This window comes from Culex pipiens, chromosome 3, assembly GCF_016801865.2.
Source record: "Culex pipiens pallens isolate TS chromosome 3, TS_CPP_V2, whole genome shotgun sequence".
Classification (NCBI taxonomy): Eukaryota; Metazoa; Arthropoda; class Insecta; order Diptera; family Culicidae; genus Culex; species Culex pipiens.
The window spans coordinates 139,846,853-139,867,256 of NC_068939.1; the positions used below are offsets into that span (position 1 = coordinate 139,846,853).

Consider the following 20,404-nt stretch of genomic DNA (forward strand, 5'->3'; position numbering starts at 1 on the left):
AAAGTGTCCATGATTGCCCATTCCTGAAAATATTTTATTCGAAAAGTTCAGAAAATTTCCTACAATTTCATCTAAGAAACATTGAAGATTGGACCATTGAATGCTAAGATACTGTGGATAAAAGAAAAATCAGGGCTGTGGAGTCGGAGTCGGAGTCGGAGCCGGAGTCGGTGGAGTCGGGTCTTTTTGGGGACCTGGAGTCGGAGTCGGAGTCGGAGTCGTCAAAACTCTAACAGCTGGAGTCGGAGTCGGAGCCGGAGTCGGCTAAATTTTAAGAGCTGGAGTCGGAGTCGGAGTCGGAGCCGAGGATTTCTGATAACCCGGAGTCGGAGTCGGAGCCGTAGTTATCTTAAATTCAACAAAAAATATGTTTTTTTATTTATTTATTTATGCCATTGTGTTTTTGAAGCTTTTTATTGTGATTGAAAAGCTCTAATTGTGTTATTACATTATAATCACTAAATGATAACCTATTACCCAAGTATGTAGTATCATAATTTAAAAAATAATAAAAAAAAATATGGTTATGTAGTCAGACATATCTAATTGATTCTTGAATGCTTCCTTTTGCCTATATTTATGTGCCCTTTCTATTCAAATTTGACCAAATTTCATCCAGTTATTTCTGAAAAAAGTACACACACAGTCATCTTTTACCACGATAGCATATGTCTTGGTACGAGGTACATAAAAAGATTAAAAATAGTAATCACTGTTTTTGCAAATCGAAAAAGAGTCACTGACAGTTTAACTTTTGTAACAAATAATCAACGATAATAACAATCTCTTACTTGGAACTCAACATGCGCATTTTGTTTATCACTAAGTACAAGAAAATCAATATGTTGCATTTAAAATAATTGAAACTAACAAAAAATATCAAAAGAAGTTGCAACAAATTTTGAATTAATCATTGATTGTTGATGTTGATGTTGACTTTGGTTAAACTTTTTTGATATCGTTGCAAATTATCGTTGATCAAATCTCAAGAATTCAGTACAAAAATGAACTAATAAAAAAATTTATAGAACAAAATGTAGGATTTTAATTTATTTTTCAAATATTATACAAAACCAAAATCAAAATATTATCAACTGGTACGAATTTTCTCATACTGTATGTCCCACGCCAATATGACGCAAGGTGATAATCATTGCATAACAATGTACCTTAAAAAATTAAATATTTGTGACCTAGAAAATATTTTACTTGTGGATATTTGTTTTTATTATATTTTAATTTTTTTTCATATATTTTGATGGAGGCGCAAGATCATTCATAAAGCTTCGTTTTAGGTGAAGATTCACGAAGTATCGTGCGCCTCCTTTTTAAAGTGTATAACATTTTAAAATTAAAATAAATTAAAAATTTCCAGGGTAAAATATTTTTCATGTCACATATATTTGAAAAGGACATCTGAAGCGTCCTTTCCACGAAGAAATTGTTTAGATACATTGATTTGCAATAATAATCTCCTTCAGCCATGGCGTGATGTCCATGTACGTCTTAAAAAAACATAAAAAAAATGTTTCGTTTAAAATTGTCATTTTAAAAACAAGGTGCCTGTCACTGTGCTTCTTACAAATGTCAGCCTGAAAGTGAGCAAATTGAATTTTAATGTTCAATAGATCATTAAGGCCAGGTTTCTTTTAGTTATACTTTCAAAAATAAAAATTTAATATTTAAATTTATTAGCTTTGAATACATTATTTGCAAATTTGAGGTTAAGCAAATAATTCCAAATTTACTTACAAAACTGGTCTTCTCAAAATGCCTCTAAAACTGAAGATATTTTTTGATTTCTGTTTCCATAACGTATAAAACTTGTAACCTAGAAACTTTTTTTTCCGTTTATTTACTTTACTTTACTTTAACTTAACTTATTTTTCTTGAGAAAAACATTACGCTTAAAGAGTATTCAAATAATCCTATTTATCAATGTTTTAAAAATAATTAACTAATAATAGTTATCTAACTTTTGAAACATTTAAAAATATGGGGAGTCGGAGTCGGAGTCGGAGCCAACCATTTGTTGAAAGCTGGAGTCGGAGTCGGAGTCGGAGTCGGCTAGAGTTGGTAGGCCGGAGTCGGAGTCGGAGTCGGAGCCAACCATTTGTTGAAAGCCGGAGCCGGAGTCGGAGTCGGAGTCGGCTAATCTGAGAAAGCCGGAGTCGGAGTCGGAGTCGGAGTCGTTTGAAATATGACCCGACTCCGCAGCCCTGAGAAAAATAAACAGAAAAATTGTCAAATCACAGAATCTCATAGAAGTGGCGTGTATTTTTATGTTTAGTTCTGAGGTGATGTCACGATTTTTTTCGTTCATAATTTTTGAGGAAATAGCCTAAGATGTTTTAAAAAGACTCACAAAAAATGCAGGATGTTAAGTCTTTCCTAAAAAAAAAATACAAAAATCATTTACTAAAACTGTTTTTTAAGTGATCTAAACGTCAAAATTTTTAAAAACCCATAGCGGGAATTGATTCTCCAGACAAATTTACATAAATGTCTCCATATTAACCATTGTCCTATGTCCAATCCTTTTTTTTCATAAAATTATTTTTATTAGGTCCTTTTCGGTACTGGGGCCTGGTTAGGACCGAGTTGGCTTTTGTAATTACATTGTTTTTAAAGCTAAGAGTAATTACAGAGGATCTTGTGTGTAAATGTTAGTGGGAGGGGAGCCGATTACCCGCGGCCTACTCGGGGTTATGTCCAATCCTTGTTAAGATACAACGGTTTTAAAAATAAAAATGTTGAAAAAATAGCATTTTTTGTGGTTTTTGGCAATTTTTAGATGACAGACTTGACTATTCAGTTTTGAAAATATTTTTATCGCAAAGCTCGTCCAATTTCCCATGAGTTTGGCACAGATAGCTTTTTAATTTAACTCGTTTTAATATTTGCGTAGGTTTCTGCCACGCTGAAAAAAATATTATATTTTCAGTTATGAGCAATGTTATTAAGCTTATATCTGTAAGCCAATAAATCCAATTGAAATGCTGTCGAAGACAAACTGATGGGAAATTGGACGAGCTTTCCGGTAAAAATATTTTCAAAACTGAATAAACAAGTCTGTCATATATAAATTTCCAAAACCACAAAAATGCTATTTTTTCAACATTTTTATTTTTAAAACCGCTGAATCTTTTCAAGGATTGGACAAAGGACAGTGGTCAATATGGAGACTTTTATTTAAAATTGTCTGGAGAATCGATTCCCACTATCGTTTTTTTAATGTTGACGTTTAGACAGCTTTTTTAATAACTTGTTTTAGTAAATGACATTTGTATTTTTTTTTAGAAGAGTCATACCATCCTGCATTTTTGTGAATCTTTTTGTAACATCTTAGGCTACTTCCTCAAAAAAATTTAGCGAAAAAAAAAATCATGACATCACTTTAAAACTTAACTTTCACTCTTTAAAATCAGAAAATCACATAGAAGTGGCGTGTATTTTTATTTAAGTGTATTTTTTTCAAAAAGCCGTCCAATTTCCTATAAGTTTGTCTTTGACCGCTTTTTGATGCGATGCAATGGCTTTGAGATACAGTTATTTTCAAATTACAAAATACAAAATCATTTAAATAACTTACGCCCTTCTCAAATGTCATTTTCAAGTATAATTGGCTCCATATACACAAAAATGGCTTATATAGGCCTAGGATAACATGTCTACAATGTTTCATTGAAATAGGAGAGGGTCGGGTACAAAAGTACCAGAAAAAAATCCTGATTTGAGCTTGAATTGCTCAATGTGCAAATAAAATAACAACGTTAATTAATCACTGAAAAAGCCGTCTTGTACGCCTACAGTACATTACAGTTTGAAAAATGTTACAGATGAATTGTCTCATAATTCAAGAAACTCAAGCCAATCTAATACCCGCTGGCTTAGTCCCGGATATTAGATGATGTGCAACGTGTCATCCTCTAACACAGTTCGAACTGAAACTAAATATTGCATCTTTTTTCTGATCGGTGGATTCAGTTTGATTAAAAAAATTAAAAAATATGTTGTAAATGTATTTCAAATAGTTAGGAATTCATGAACATTTTTTTCCATGACATTTTCTAGTTTTTGGTACTTATTTATTTTTCTCTCTTCTATTTCTCTAGAAAATTTTGTAATGACCAAAATGTAATATCTTTTAAAATCCCTTTCAAACAATGTTTCCTTTAATTCTTTTGAACTTTAATTTATTTTAAACATTTCAAGTTGTATTATCCCAGAATCCAAGCATTATGCATCCGCTCACAATGGTTTAATACTTTTTTTTTCCAACAACAGCAACTTCTGGTGAAACTCTTCAACGCTCAAGCATCGCGTCGAGTGGCATATTAATTAAGAGCCATTTCCAAAGCGCACTTGAACCGAGTCGAGTACTGTTGAGCTTCTGCTGTTTCAAAGTAAACTTGCACCAGAGCGCTCAGTTTAAACCGTTTTTTGTGTGTGTGTGCAGCAAAAGCAGTGCAACAACAGTCTGGAGTTGTTTTAATCCTGGAATGTATTACATTTTAGTCAGCGCCAACGAAGCTAGTCAAATTATTAATTAACGAATCCTACAGGAAGCATAACTCGCCCGTAATCTTAATGGATCCAACTATCGTGTGTCACCTTGCGCGTCTCTCAAAATGTATTGCAGCATCACTGTATAAGGAACAAATCTTGCGGTGTGGCACATTTTAGAACCGTTTGGGGAATACCGTTCTTGGCTCCGTATACGGCAGCAGTCCGATAGCTCGGAAGGTTGATTTTAGTTTAAGCGCGTTGGAGATTTTAATGCACCACCGGAATCCATCACGGTCGACTTTGGGAAAACCATTTCTAAACTGACTAACTAAACCTAAGGGTCGGGAAATTTTATGGGGTTTCATCTTTTATGCAGCGCCGTTACGTTAAGTGTGTGTGTGTGTGTGTGTGTCTTAGTGGAGCGGTGAAAACGGGATGTTTTTGGCGAGATTTGTCGAAATTAAGTTTACTGTAATCTCCCCCCAAAACTGGAGCTTCTCTAATGAAATTTGAACTAATTTGGTGCGTTACTCGGTCGCTCGACCAACTTCCCGCTAGATTAACTCTGCTCATTCCGGAGAATGTCATTTGCATTTCATCAACGGGGGAAATATCCACTCTGCTCTGACATGCAGGACGTCCCGCTGGGAGTAGTGGGGCCGATGAATATTTGAAGCTTCGTCTACCCGTTACAGTGCAGTTTCCTTCATCGTGTTTCTAGCAAGGTGATAAAAGTTACTCCGGCTGCTCCTGTAGAAGAGGAAATCTTTTCCCGGGTTAGGTCGTAAAACATAATGGATTCGTTCCGTGCTGCGATGCATGAATCTGACATCGCGGAAAGAATGGTGAAAGTTTGAGAATAAATTCAATTCTTTTAATCCAATAATGCAGCAAATTACTGCATCGTAGCTTGGTGCTTTGAAGGTAGGTAGGTATGTGACACATCCTTGAAAAAAAAAAAGAAAAAACTCGATATAATTCTATAGTTGATGCAGATTTGGTGAAGATGAAGGTTTCCATGTACAACTGACTAGAAAACAAGGTTGTTAACGATAAAATTATTGAGGCTTGATAACGATAATCTATCGTTATCTTTATCGTTATTTCGATAATTTTATCGGCGATAATATTATCGTCTATAATGGACGATAATTCATTTTTAAAATTTTTCTGAAATCGATTAATTCTACCATATCATGTTAAATTTCTAATTCTTTCACTAAGAATATTTTTTTTGAAAATGTAGTAAGTTTCAAAATATTAATATGTACTCAAAATTGTTCACAAAATACCGTATTTTTTCGAAATAACTTAATTTTTCATATGGGTACAAAACGAAGCGAAATTTTGTATTTTTCTTTTATTTTACTGAATTATTTTTGCAAAATACTAAAATTTTCGCAAATAATCGTATTTTTATTAAATACTCACATTTAGTGCGTCCATCCCAGGAATTCCCGGGACAAAAATCCCGGGATTTTTCCAAAACCGGGAATTCCCGAATCCCGGGATTTTTTATAATCAGCAATTCCCCACGAAAACAGCATGAAAAAACAACAAAAGTGCTCGGATTGGGCTCAAAATTTTTCTGGGGGTTCCCTGGCCGAAACAATTAGACCCGTATTTTTTTGTTTTGCCATTAGGGTGACCTACACCGTGTTAGGGTGGTCTGAAAATGGCCATTTTCGTCGATTTTCGCAAAAACCTCTTTTTTCGAAAAATCATATCTCCGCGTCATTTCATCCGATTTTAGCTGTCTTAGACGCAGAAGAAAGGTGATAAGTTGGTCTTTCAAAGAAAAATAATAAAAAGTTTCAAAAATCTAGCCTAACATATGAAAAGGGCGTATGAAACATTAAAATGCCGTTTTGACGGTGTCTGGACCAAAGAGCCTATGCCTGGAAATATTTTTATCGGATTCCCCGGACATTTTTACATAAGTTGCGTCTTTCAATTACAAAAATTTTAGTACCCAGACATGTATAGGTCATCGCTGAAATTTTAAAGTTATCGCAGTTTTAGTGAAAAAAAATGTTTTTTTGCCGATTTCGTCATTTTCCGGTTTTTGCGCGCGGCGCATCGAAAAACACGGATTTTATTTTCAAAAAATCATATCTCGGAATCCTGTTAATGAACTCCTCCCATTTTTTAGTATGTTATGTAAAAATGTCCGGGAAATCCGATAAAAATATTTCCAGGCATAGGCTCTTTGGTCCAGACACCGTCAAAACGGCATTTTAATGTTTCATACGCCCTTTTCATATGTTAGGCTAGATTTTTGAAACTTTTTATAATTTTTCTTTGAAAGACCAACTTATCACCTTTCTTTTGCGTCTAAGACAGCTAAAATCGGATGAAATGACGCGGAGATATGATTTTTTGAAAAAAGTGGTTTTTGCGAAAATCAACGAAAATGGCCATTTTTCAGACCACCCTAACACGGCGTAGGTCACCCTAATGGCAAAACAAAAAAATACGGGTCTAATTATTTCGGCCAGGGAACCCACAAAGAAAAATTTTGAGCCCGATTTGAGCACTTTTGTTTTTTCCCATGCTGTTTTCGTGGGGAATTGCTGAATTTGTCCCGGGAATTCCCGAAATTGAAAAAAAAATCGAATTATGGTCTACACAAAAAGTAATCACAAATAATCGATTAATCGATTTTAAAGCATTAAAATTTGTATTCGGCATATATCAGCATTAATTTGGCTTATTTCGGAAAATTGCTAAAATTTTAGTTTACAGTTCCGCAAAATGCCTAGCGCTTTAAATATTTTCTATTTATTTTATATATTTTTAAAGACTGGGTATTTTTTTCGTATTATATTAAAGCTTATTTTTGATTTTAAATTTGATATTCAATTATTTTTCATCAAACACCGGCATCTTGAGCAAATCAGGACAAATATAACGATTAAAAATGTGAACCTGATGAAAATTTTCCAGAAACTGATCAAAATTTGCCACTTCCTGATGAAATATTACAGATTTCTTTGACACAAAATCTTTCACCATTCCCTGATGAATATTATCATCATTTTTTCTGTCTACCGATTTAAGCCATTTTTTGTATAATGTTTTGAATTCGTTAGGTTGGTTAAACAGGAACATAACAAAACAATTAGTACACCGATTTCCACAATTTTTCTGCTCTATTCAGACTGTAGTCCTCAGTTGACGGTAGTAATTTTGAGATAATTTTTAAAATATGTTTTATATAAAACATGAAATTCAAAACAGATCTAAAATTTTACATTGATTGGTTTAATTTTATTTGTTGTTGCTTCATGTTTTTAAAGACATTTTCAAAGAAATTTTGCAAGCTTATCTAGTCATGTCTTTAAAAAAAATATTTATACAGTCCAGACTCGATTATCCTAAGTTTCGATTATCCTAAGTTTCGATTATCCTAAGTTTCGATTATCCTAAGTTTCGATTATCCGAAGGTTTATATGGGACTTCGGATAATCGAATCAGGAACAAAAAATTTTTTTTCTGGATTTTTAATTTTCTTACTTTTAGCAAACAATTCAAGTTCTGCGACCTCCTTTTCGTCAAATTTGAATAGTTAATTGCCTATTAAATTGAAAAATTCATATATTCAATATTTCTGCACAGCCATTTTGGTCGTCATCTTGTATTTGAAATTTTTGAAGCACTTTAGGGTTTATACTTAAACACAATCAATCAAAATAAGACAACGAAAAAAAAAATGTTTTTGTGATTCGATTATCCGAAGTAAAATGTTGCCAAGGCCTTCGGATCATCGAGTCTGTACTGTAAATGAAATATATTTATGAAAGACTTTTTTAATTTGAATCACATTGGAATTAACAATCCAAAGCACAACAAAGATCAAAATCAACAATTTTTTTAAGCTATTTAAAAACTGTCATCCTTGTTTAGATTAAAGTTTATATTATCACCAATAAATATTATTGAGCTAATTCTACGATTTTAAGCTTGAAAAACATAACAAATATTATGAAAACATAGATTTTATGACTATTTTAAAAATTCCCGGGATCCCGGGAATTCCCGGGATTTTAAAAATATTTTTCCCGTTTCCCGGGAAATTCAAAACCCGGGAAAATTGGACGCTCTACGTCACATTTGCTATCACTAAGAATATATTTTTTGTTTTAAAGTATCAATAGGTACTCAAAATTGTTCACAAAATACCGTATTTTTTCGAAAATACTGAAATTTTCATAAATTGCCATATGGGTACCAAACGAGGCAAAATTTTGTATTTTTCTTTTATTTTATTGAATTATTTTTGTAAAATACAACAATTTTCACAAATAATCGTATTTTTTGAAAATACTCACAGCAAAAAGCAAAAAGTTTCGAAATATTGATATGTACTCTATATTGTTCACAAAATACCGTATTTTTCGAAAAAACTTAATTTTTCATATGGGTACAAAACGAAGCAAAATTTTGTATTTTTCTTTTATTTTATTGAATTATTTTTGTAAAATACTAAAAGCAAAAAGCAAAAAGCAAAAAGCAAAAAGCAAAAAGCAAAAAGCAAAAAGCAAAAAGCAAAAAGCAAAAAGCAAAAAGCAAAAAGCAAAAAGCAAAAAGCAAAAAGCAAAAAGCAAAAAGCAAAAAGCAAAAAGCAAAAAGCAAAAAGCAAAAAGCAAAAAGCAAAAAGCAAAAAGCAAAAAGCAAAAAGCAAAAAGCAAAAAGCAAAAAGCAAAAAGCAAAAAGCAAAAAGCAAAAAGCAAAAAGCAAAAAGCAAAAAGCAAAAAGCAAAAAGCAAAAAGCAAAAAGCAAAAAGCAAAAAGCAAAAAGCAAAAAGCAAAAAGCAAAAAGCAAAAAGCAAAAAGCAAAAAGCAAAAAGCAAAAAGCAAAAAGCAAAAAGCAAAAAGCAAAAAGCAAAAAGCAAAAAGCAAAAAGCAAAAAGCAAAAAGCAAAAAGCAAAAAGCAAAAAGCAAAAAGCAAAAAGCAAAAAGCAAAAAGCAAAAAGCAAAAAGCAAAAAGCAAAAAGCAAAAAGCAAAAAGCAAAAAGCAAAAAGCAAAAAGCAAAAAGCAAAAAGCAAAAAGCAAAAAGCAAAAAGCAAAAAGCAAAAAGCAAAAAGCAAAAAGCAAAAAGCAAAAAGCAAAAAGCAAACAGCAAAAAGCAAAAAGCAAAAAGCAAAAAGCAAAAAGCAAAAAGCAAAAAGCAAAAAGCAAAAAGCAAAAAGCAAAAAGCAAAAAGCAAAAAGCAAAAAGCAAAAAGCAAAAAGCAAAAAGCAAAAAGCAAAAAGCAAAAAGCAAAAAGCAAAAAGCAAAAAGCAAAAAGCAAAAAGCAAAAAGCAAAAGGCAAAAAGCAAAAAGCAAATAGTTAACGGTTTCAAAAAAGTTATAGTTTCTTTTTTAGAAATTGTTTTTTGTTTTTGTTAGGGTGAATTCAACATTGTAGTAATTGCAGTTGTTGATAGAATACTTTTATAACGACTTGTTATTAAAACTTTAAAGTGCACTTGCCAAAAAATTGAATCAACTCAACAGTTTGAACAAAAAAGCACTTCACAGAACCGGCAGTTCTGTTCTCTGTCAAAGTCATTCCTCACTTCTGCTGCTGCACCTCAGTGCTGTGTGCTGACTTCCTGCTGCCGTTTGGGGACTTCTTACCCCGCAACCACAAAAGCTGAAAAGTCCCCAGCACGAATGCAGCGCACAAAACCAGTAATGGAACCAGTATGCAATAGCTTGAAAAATGCGGGCACTTTTTCATTGCTTTTCCTTTTTTGAACGTTTCGTTTTCCCTCGCTTTGAACTGTATGCTTGTTAGTTGGGCCATTCTCGAAACCAACAGCAGCAAAAAAAGCTCGCAGTGCAACAAGCTTGCCTTTTTCCAATTCAACTGGTACAAGCTCCACACAATGGAGTATACATAATTAATGTCACCCAGGGTTGTGATTCCGAGCAAACGGCATGATACATGATTGCAGTGTTGGATTTGTTGCTTTCCGGGAAAATCTGAGGAACGAGAGAGAGAGCGAGCGAGAGAAAGGGGTGAGTTTTCCCGCTCATCCCACTTTTCACTCTGCGATACGATCTGGACTGTGGTGAGGGAGGTTTAATTCAGTTTTCACACGATTGGAACATAATGAATTGATCCGAACGGGAGCTTTGACGCTAACACGACACTGAATGGTTTATTGCTTTTGCGATTTTCGATCCGGTCCTTTTGAACTTGGCGAATTGGCTAAAGAAGGTTAAAAGTGAAAAGGTTAATCACTGATTCGGAATCGCCGAAAAGTGGCGTTTCATTGAAGCTAAAATGCTGGCAAATTGGCGATTTGTTGGTTCTTCGAATGGATTATACCACAATCTTTGGATTAGAATTAATATTCCAACTTAGAACAAAGAACTAAATTGATGTTTGTTATAGAGAAAAAATATAAATTTGCCTAAATGTAAACAAAGTTCAAGCCATCGGGAACCAGGAAGACACCGTTTTACCATTATTGCTCATTTCATAATATTTCATCATAAATAAAAAAAATTGCAACAATTGCAAATGAAATGGGGAAACTTTTGGCTTGGTTGAAAATGTGGGTGGTTTACGATTACTGTGTTCCAAAAAAAAAAAAAACTATCTTTCCAGGAATGTACATGTATGTATTTGTTAATTATTTTTTTCTTATAAAATGTTGTTGAGGTTACCAATCCAAGCAACAACAAAAATTATATCTACGACTTCTGGGTAACTCCTCACACCAACTCACACGAAATCGGGGAAAAAAATGCCCCGATCCCTCCTCGATTTGCATGAAACTTTGTCCTAAAGGATAACTTTTGTCCCTGATCACGAATCCGAGCTACATTTTTCGAAATCTCATGACGGAGGGGCGGTACGACCCCTGCAATTTTTGAACATTCAAGAAAAATACGTGTTTTCAATTATTTGCAGCCTGAAATTATGATGGTTTGGAAATTTTGTGTCAAAGAGACTTTTATGTAAAATTGGACGCCCGATTTGATGTCGTACTCAGAATTCCGAAAAAATTTATCATTCATCGAAAAATATACAAAAATAGTTTCAAAAAAAATCAGCATTTTTCGTTAATCAACTGTATATTTTTTTTAAGATGTGTCATTTTATGGCAAATTTTATAGTTCTACAAGGGCTTCGTGGCGCAGTGGTTAGCGGCTTCGGCTGCCGATCCCTAATTTGCTATGTGGCGTGGGTTCGATTCCCGCCTTATCCTCCTGGCCTTCTATCGGATGGGGAAGTAAAACGTCGGTCCATTTGCGTAACAGAGGTTTTGGGTGACTTACCACACATAATCTTCGGACGCCTAGAAATGAGCAGAAACTTGCTTCTACAAAGTTGTTGAGCAGACAATTACAAAAATTAGAGCTAGGACAAAATTCCATGCACATCGAAGAGGGTTCGGGGCAACTGATGTGTGAGTTGGCGGAAAATGAAACTTCTGCAAAAAATGTTATCAAAACCATCAGAACAAACCCTCAAAATTCACTTTTTTGAAGGTAGCAATTTTGGGTTAAGTTTTAAAGAAAAATAATGTTCCGGAAAATATTAGATCTTTAAAAAACAAACATTTATATTTTACATTAGCCTGCCGTTTTTGCGATACTTAAATTTTAAAATTGCATCTTTTTTACCTTAAATGGCTCCAATTTTTAACCAATATGTTTTCATTCAAAATAATTTTTTGAGCTAAAAGCTAATTGCTTCGTTCAATAATATACATATTTTTATAGTCGTAAATAAAATCAGTCGTAGAAGGCCTAGATTGTGAGATAAAATGTCGATGTCTTGGACAGAAATTGGCAATTGGCAAGCCCAACAACTTTATGGAAGAGAAAAAAAAATATTTCTGATTGGTTAAATTTTCTAAAATATCCCAATATTAAACCACCCTAATTTTCGACAAATAAAAAAAATCCCTTTGCTTTTTCAACAACTTTTTCCATAAAAAATAGTTTTAAGAATGAACTTCAGTTTAAGTAGTTTTTAATACTATTTTAAAATCATTTTGATTTATTTCTATATCCCAAAAACATTCAAATATTCGAACAAACATATTTTCATCTTTTTTTATCATTTAATAATTTAGCAATTAAAAAAACCTTTTCATAATAATTTTTGTTTATTTTTAAACAAATGGTTTGCAATATTAAAAAATTATGTGCGAATTGATTTAGGCCGTTACCCCCTTAAATATCGGCCCGGGGAGCAACAAAAATATTAAAAAAAAACAAACATTAAGATGTTGATGGCATATTTAGAATGTTTGGACTCGTTTTAACGTATTTTGAATTTTTGTGAAATTCAAATGTACTGTACCGCAATAAGATTGTTTTCTCGCCTAATTTTTTCTCAATACATAGGGGTCATTCCATCTGAAGTGGAACAGCATTTGAAAACTACCCTCTCCGATCCTGCTCAAATTTGGCAGGGCTGTTGATACTATCAAAACATGCCAGAATCCCGAATTTCGTCCAACCCCTTCAATGTTGGTACCTCCCCAAAAAATCGATTTTCATCAACAGCCCTGCCAAATTTGAGCAGGATCGGAGAAGGTAATTTTCAAATTTGTATTTTTTCTTGCACACTTCAGGTGGAATAACCCATAGATGTTTTGAAAACAATGTTATGATTGCAAAAAAAAAACTGTTCTAATATATTTATTATGCATTTTAAAACACTTATTTCATTCAATTGTTGGAACCATGGATTGTACACAGAAAAAAAAAGTTGAATTTTGGAATGTTGAAAATCTGGTAAGTTGAATATAACCTCTTTTGTTGAGTAATATTACATAAAAAATGTGTAAAAATGTGAACCTGATGAATATTCATCAAAAACTGATGAAAATTCATCATTTTCTGGGGTAAAATTCATCATTTTTTTAACCACTAAATCTGTCACCATTTCCTGATGAATATTACCATCATTTTTTTTTCTGTGTATATAAACAGAGCCGTACCTTGGGTCCACGGCGCCCTTGGCGAAGCATCAATTTGGCGCCCCTATAAATTTTTCATCATTTTGATATGTTTATTTAAATTTTCTGCGATTGCTTCAGAGAATTTTATTAAAATAATTGTAAATGATGAAATAAATAAAACAGAGCAATTCTCTACGAAATCGGTCATTTTTCTTCAATTTTAATTTTTCTATTTTTTAATCCGGCTGAAACTTTTTTGGTGCCTTCGGTATGCCCAAAGAAGCCTTTTTGCATCATTAGTTTGTCCATATAATTTTCCATACAAATTTGGCAGCTGTCCATACAAAAATGATGTATGAAAATTCAAAAATCTGTAAGTTTTGAAGGAATTTTTTGATCGATTTGGTGTCTTCGGCAAAGTTGTAGGTATGGATACGGAGTACAAAGTAAAAAAAAATTTGGTGATCTTTTATTTAACTTTTTGTCACTAAAACTTGATTTGCAAAAAAACACTTTTTTATTATTTGATATGTTTTGAATCAATACTGATTTTTTCAAAAAATCGAAATATTGGTAGCAAAAATTTTTCAACATCATTTTTCGATGTAAAATCAAATTTGCAATCAAAAAGTACTTTACTGAAATTTTGATAAAGTGCACCGTTTTCAAGGTAAATCCATTTTTAGGTGACTGTTTTGAAAATAGTCGCAGTTTTTCATTTTTTCAAATTAGTGCACACGTTTGCCCACTTTTGAAAAAATACTTTTGAAAAGCTGAGAAAATTCTCTATATTTTGCTTTTTTGAACTTTGTTGATACGACCCTTAGTTGCTGAGATATTGCCATGCAAAGGTTTAAAAACAGGAAAATTGATGTTTTCCAAGTCTCTCCCAAACAACCCATTATTTTCCAATGTCGATATCTCTGCAACTAATGGTCCGATTTACAATGTTAAAATATGAAACATTCGTGAAATTTTCCGATCTTTTCGAAAAAAATATTTTCAGAATTTTTAAACCAAGACTAAAATTTTAAAGGGGCGTAATATTGAATGTTTGTTCAAAGTCAAGTTTAGAAAAGCAAATTATAGAGAATTTTCTCAGCTTTTAAAACATATTTTTTCAAAAGTGGACTAACATGTGCACTTATTTGGAAAAATGAAAAACTGCGACTATTTTCAATAAAGTCACCTAAAATGGCTTCAACTTGAAAACGGTGCACTTTATCAAAATTTCACTTTTTGATTGCAAATTTGATTTTACATCGAAAAATTAAGTTGAAATATTTTTGCGACCAATATTTCGATTTTTTGAAAAAATCATTACTGATAAAAAAAATTATAACTTGATCAAAGATATTTTGCACAACCTAAAAATTTCTAAAAAGTTGGCATTTGATGTCCTCTTAAACATATCAGAAAATGAAAAAAAAATAAAAATAGTGTTTTTTTGCAAACCAAGTTTTAGTGACAAAAAGTTAAATAAAAAATCACCAAATGTTTTTTTACCGTGTATCATCTTTTTCCAGTGTAGTCCGTATCCATACCTACAACTTTGCCCAAGACAAATTTCCTTCAAAAGAAACAGATTTCAGCTGTCAAATTTGTATGGAAAAATATATGGACAAACTAATGATGCAAAATGGCTTCTTTGGGCATACCGAAGGCACCAAAAAAGATTCAGTCGGATTAAAAATACAAAAAAAAATCGAATGACCGAAATCTGAGAGAACTGCTCAACAGCTAAAAAATCCAACCACAGTTTAATTCTTTGAAGAAGAATATTAATGTTTTATTATTTTTAAACCATTTCAATCGATTAAAAGATATACTATTGGTTTCCAATACAGATAGGTTGTAACGAAAAAAGGCTTTAGCTTTAATTTCATGGTATCAGCAAAAAAAAATCCTAAATTCGAAAAAAAATAGTTCAACTATCAATAATTTTTAAAGATTATTTACAATCACATGCAATTTATGATGAAACTATTTTTATTGTTAATAATAATAGCATCTATTTTTTCAATTTATTTTTGAAACCAATTTTTTGTGACTGTGTTTTTTGATTGATATAAAATTCTTAAAATTTAGTTTTAGAAAATTCATAGCTTCAAACAATGCCAATTAGTTGTTACTTAAAATCTATCTATATACATAAAAAAATTCGACGGTTTTGTTCGAACGCGCATCAGTTGATAACGGAAAGTCGGATCGGAGCGCTCTTTGCTGCGTTAGGTTCGTATAAGCCCAAGGAAGGTTCTTACGCTAAAGAGTGACAACTTTTGCCACTCCGGAACCGATTCCGGAAGATCTGTAGATTGTATGGGAAAAGTTGCGTAAAATCAAATTTTGATCACAGGAGGCTAAAAACGTCAAGAAGTGAAAAAATGACAAGACGAAGTTTGTCGGGGTTAGCTTGTTTTGTATAAAAACTAACACCAAATTACACTGGATAGCCCAAAACATGGAATCAATGAAATAAATAAAAAATGAATGTGAAAGATAAGCAAGAAAAATATTACAAACATTTTTCAACTTATTGTCCCTAGTAGCAAAGTTAGTGTTTTCCCAAAAAAAATTTGCTGTTTCTGGAGTTGGAATTTTGCTTTGGTTTAAATTTAAATGGGTTCGCGATAATGGTGTTTCTGCAAATCAAAATTTTCAAGAAATTGTGTAATATTTTACTTTTACGACCAAAAAGTTGGTGGCCATGCCAATCCAAGCAACTTTCTCAAAGACACCAAAATTTTACTTTTTCACTTTTTCTACAAGCAAATGAATACAAGTAGCATAGCAAACCAGTTTTTTTTTAAATATATCAATTCAGCCTGAATTATTCAGGATTAAGTAACAGGAATTTAATATATTTAAAGTAATTTAAGAGCTCTTAAAAAAAGTAACATTGTGATGTAGAAAAAAAATATTTTGCTGGAATTTTTACAAAAGTCAAAGTATTTTTTGTTTTAAAAAGATTAAATTTTAAAAAAATCAGTATTTCGAAAATGGTGGCCAATCTCATCGCACAAGTTTGCATTTAAATATCTCAAATGCAATTTTCTTTAAACTTGAAATATCTAATTTTTTTTATTTCAGATTTTCAATAGAAATGTGTACATTTCAAGTTGAAAACTGATTATATAAAAAAAAAACTTTAAAATATAATAAAAGTTGAATGGTTCCTGATTATTTTCAATTTAGAATTATTCAAATAGTTGATTTTGGCGCCCCAAGTGTAATATTCCAATCCAGATTATCGAGTTATTTTGTAGTCATACTTTAACATTTGGCGCCCCTTTTGTTCTGAATACCTTTCTAGTATTTTATAATAACCTTGGCGGTCGCCAACTGCGCCAACCCCTAGGTACGGCGCTGTTATATAAAGCATTTCTAAAAATCAGGGACAATATTTAATGCAGAATGCAATCAATTGATTAACTATTAACACATTATATACACGGCTTGTTTAAAAATATTTTTTATCGAACTTGAATGAACCACGCTAATTTACCCCGGAGTTTGTTGGGGGGACCATCCCGAGTCAGGGAAAATGTTTTTCAAAAACATTCATCGGTGAAAATTGATTTTGTATTATTTTGAAGTTTTTATTCCACATTTATTAGCTAAAATTTTGAAAAAGTATCAGATATCTCACTGGTCAAACATTAGTGTTGAGTTCCCTGAACATGTCATTAACATCCTACATCACGGAAAAAAATACCTGATAGCCGTGCGGGCTAAGGCTCAGTGCTCTTTCTGTGTGCCAGGTTTAAATTCCACAATCCTAAAATATATATTATTAGTAGAATTGCACACGAATTTCCAATCGGGTTTTTTCCGTTAGGGAGAAGGCAGAGCGCTATTGACACCACGACTCAAGTTTTTGAAACAACCTTTAAAAAAACGTTGTGTTCTGTCTTTTGCAGTTTAATATAAAGATAGCAAGCAATCTGTCGAGTTAACAAATTAATTTAAGTTAATCGGAAGTTACCAAAGAACTGGCATCCCGTTTCACCTTAGTAGGTATGGAGAGGACTGCCACCTTTGACAATACGGCTTTCACATCGGTGAAGACTGAGACGGATTAACGCAAATATTAGCTTAGCATTACGGTCAAGCAGGTATCCCATACTGAATATTTCGTTATATTTCTAGGTGTAATATTACATAATACTTCATAACTGTGTGTGCCTTAGAGAGTTTGCATAAAATTCCAAAAAGTCACCTTCAGGGTAAAATTTTGGTATAGATTTTAGTTGAATATTTCTTATTTTATTAAAAATTCATCCGATATTGAAATATAATTGACAAAACCGTTTTACACAAAAAATTTATAGCTGACGTATTTCTCACAAATTTTAACCCTGTCTCGTCTCGAAATAAAACAAAAGCCGACCTTTTAATGGACCAAACCACCAACGGTTCCACCTTGAAATAATTTGCGTAATTACTTACCACATTTTATTAGCGCCATCAGCAGGTACGTGAATGCCACCACCGCAAAGCAGCTGATATGTTGTTTCTCGCCGGCCATTTCGTCTGTGGATCCTGGACCCTTTTCCTTCTTCTTCTTCCTCGTCACTTACTCACTCCCCCCTACGACGACGACGCCAAGGTCTTCTGATGGTCGTCCTTCGTCACTGTGTCGTTTCTTGGCCGCATCAACGCCTAATTTCGTTTCGACCGTAATAAAATTAATTTTTCTTCACTCCGGGACTTCTTTTGTCCTTGGCGGGTGGGAGAACCCCCCTTGTAGGGAGTGGGGGAAGTTGAGCTTTTTCTCACAATGTTGCTCTTTACTAATTAAGATAAGCTATGTTTACACTTTTATGTTTACGCTAGGAAAGGATCCGCTCCAAAGTCTCTTCTTGGGGGACAAAGTCACGGAGGGCGTCACTCTACTCCCGAGGAATGCCGGTGTTGTTGATGATGTCGTACCGGAGAAAGGTTTTCCCGGACCATGTCTGCGGCGTTCTCGGACGGGGGCTGAGTTTAATTTATTTAGAGGTGAATTCCGGCGTGCACACTTTTATAAGCAGCTCATGACACGGGATTTCCCGCCATTCGGGGAGGGCGGACGAGAAACTGGTTCTGACGAACCAGCAGCACCGGATGAAGCTACTTTTCCCTTTGTACTGTTTCGGACTTAATCGCTAGTTTTTATGGGGGGCGCCGGGAGCACAGCTTAATTTATTTTTAGCCCGAAAAATGAAGATCTAAGACGCGGAGGTGATGGCAGGATTTGGGGCACGTGAACATATTGCCGGGACATTCCACAGCATTTTGTTTCTGAGGAGTCTAGTTGAAATAATTGAATTATCCTGAAAAGAAATAAAAAAAGTCAATGTTATTTTTTTTTTTTCAAAGGTTATTTTAGTGTGAGAAATTTCGATTGATCGAAGACGTGAATATATAACTTCCTAAAACAAACATTCAACCCGTTGAACAGAGTGACAGTTTGGCGAGTTTGGCAAACTGTCAAACACGAAAAAGTGCAAGTTTGTTTGTTTGTCATAGTCTAATACGTCCTTGAGTAGCTCTGACAGCTGCGCGCGGAGCGGTTCAAAAAGGGGTTCGGCCGATCAAGCCGACCCGATTGTGTCAACAGGGTTGTCCATCTCAACACAAACAACATCATTTTTAGAATTTTGGAAATTTTGGGAATATTCTTCAAAATTATGTTTCTTCGCAATATTATGTTAGCGGTCAACAACACTAAGTCAATTAAACACCAGAGCTAACCCTATTTTGAAACAAAATGCCAATAGAATGACACACCACAATACACCAACACTCCGATGTTTCACGAACATCCAAGGCTTTTAATTATCGCCCAAGGCCCAGAGCAATAAATTTGGTTTAATGAGCTTTCGACTCTGAGACATGTCCCTAAGTTTACTTTAGTAATTGTGTAAATGTTTGAGCACTGTTGTGTATTTGCAGGATATCGAACCCATTGGACCAGAACCCGATTTCGTTTAGTCCATTGGCGGAGAAGCCTTTAATTCGCCCAAATGGCCATCTCAGTCGAGAGTTCATTTACTTCCTCCACGGCGGGGATGCTTCCGGCGTAACGTAATCTGCAGCACACACATACACATGCTTCGCGCGTGTGAATCAACAACACCAAAGTGTGTGTATCTCATCTCCTGGTTGATGATACCTCGCACATATAACCAAACCAGATCCGGCTGAGCTTTTCCCGCGTGGTCCTTGAGGCTGTTTTACGATTAGATGTTATTTGATCTAATTTTCCTTGGGGTCGTTTTTATTGTGGCTTGGATCCCTCCATACAGCCGCCTCGCAGGATGTGCGTGCACAGGAAGCGAATCGATGATCCGGGAAACCCTTCGGAGATGGCATCAACTTTGAGCCGAAACTGAGCCCATGTGGAATTGGCTGAAACTGCAAGACTGGCGTTTTTCCTTTGTTGAAGAAGTTTTCTCTGTTTTGTCACTGTTTCATCTCTCATCTCTCATCTCTCATCTCTCATCTCTCATCTCTCATCTCTCATCTCTCATCTCTCATCTCTCATCTCTCATCTCTCATCTCTCATCTCTCATCTCTCATCTCTCATCTCTCATCTCTCATCTCTCATCTCTCATCTCTCATCTCTCATCTCTCATCTCTCATCTCTCATCTCTCATCTCTCATCTCTCATCTCTCATCTCTCATCTCTCATCTCTCATCTCTCATCTCTCATCTCTCATCTCTCATCTCTCATCTCTCATCTCTCATCTCTCATCTCTCATCTCTCATCTCTCATCTCTCATCTCTCATCTCTCATCTCTCATCTCTCATCTCTCATCTTTTCGTTTCAAGGTGCAGTTGGACAAATTTGCCTCAAAGGACACATTTGCTCTCAATCAATCCCACGCAAACCTTGTCCCCCACCAACCGAGCCACATCCGTAAAAGCAGATTAACTGCGGGGTTTTGGACAGAGAGCAGTGCGTCCGTCGGCTCGATGGTGTGTTATGGTAAGTCTGC

At 34.0% G+C, this 20,404-nt stretch overlaps 1 protein-coding gene across 3 annotated transcripts in view; it reads right to left on the reverse strand.

The window, feature by feature from the left end:
• The window catches only part of LOC120421251 (uncharacterized), a 156,396-nt gene that overhangs the window by 18,112 nt on the left and 117,880 nt on the right, over positions 1 to 20,404 (reverse strand). For all 3 annotated transcript variants that reach the window (XM_052711304.1, XM_052711305.1, XM_039584452.2), the window contains exon 4: positions 17,871 to 18,736. In XM_052711304.1, coding sequence (XP_052567264.1) covers positions 17,871 to 17,949 — 79 coding nt within the window. In that variant the 5' untranslated portion in view covers positions 17,950 to 18,736. The remainder of the gene's footprint in view (positions 1 to 17,870; positions 18,737 to 20,404) is intronic.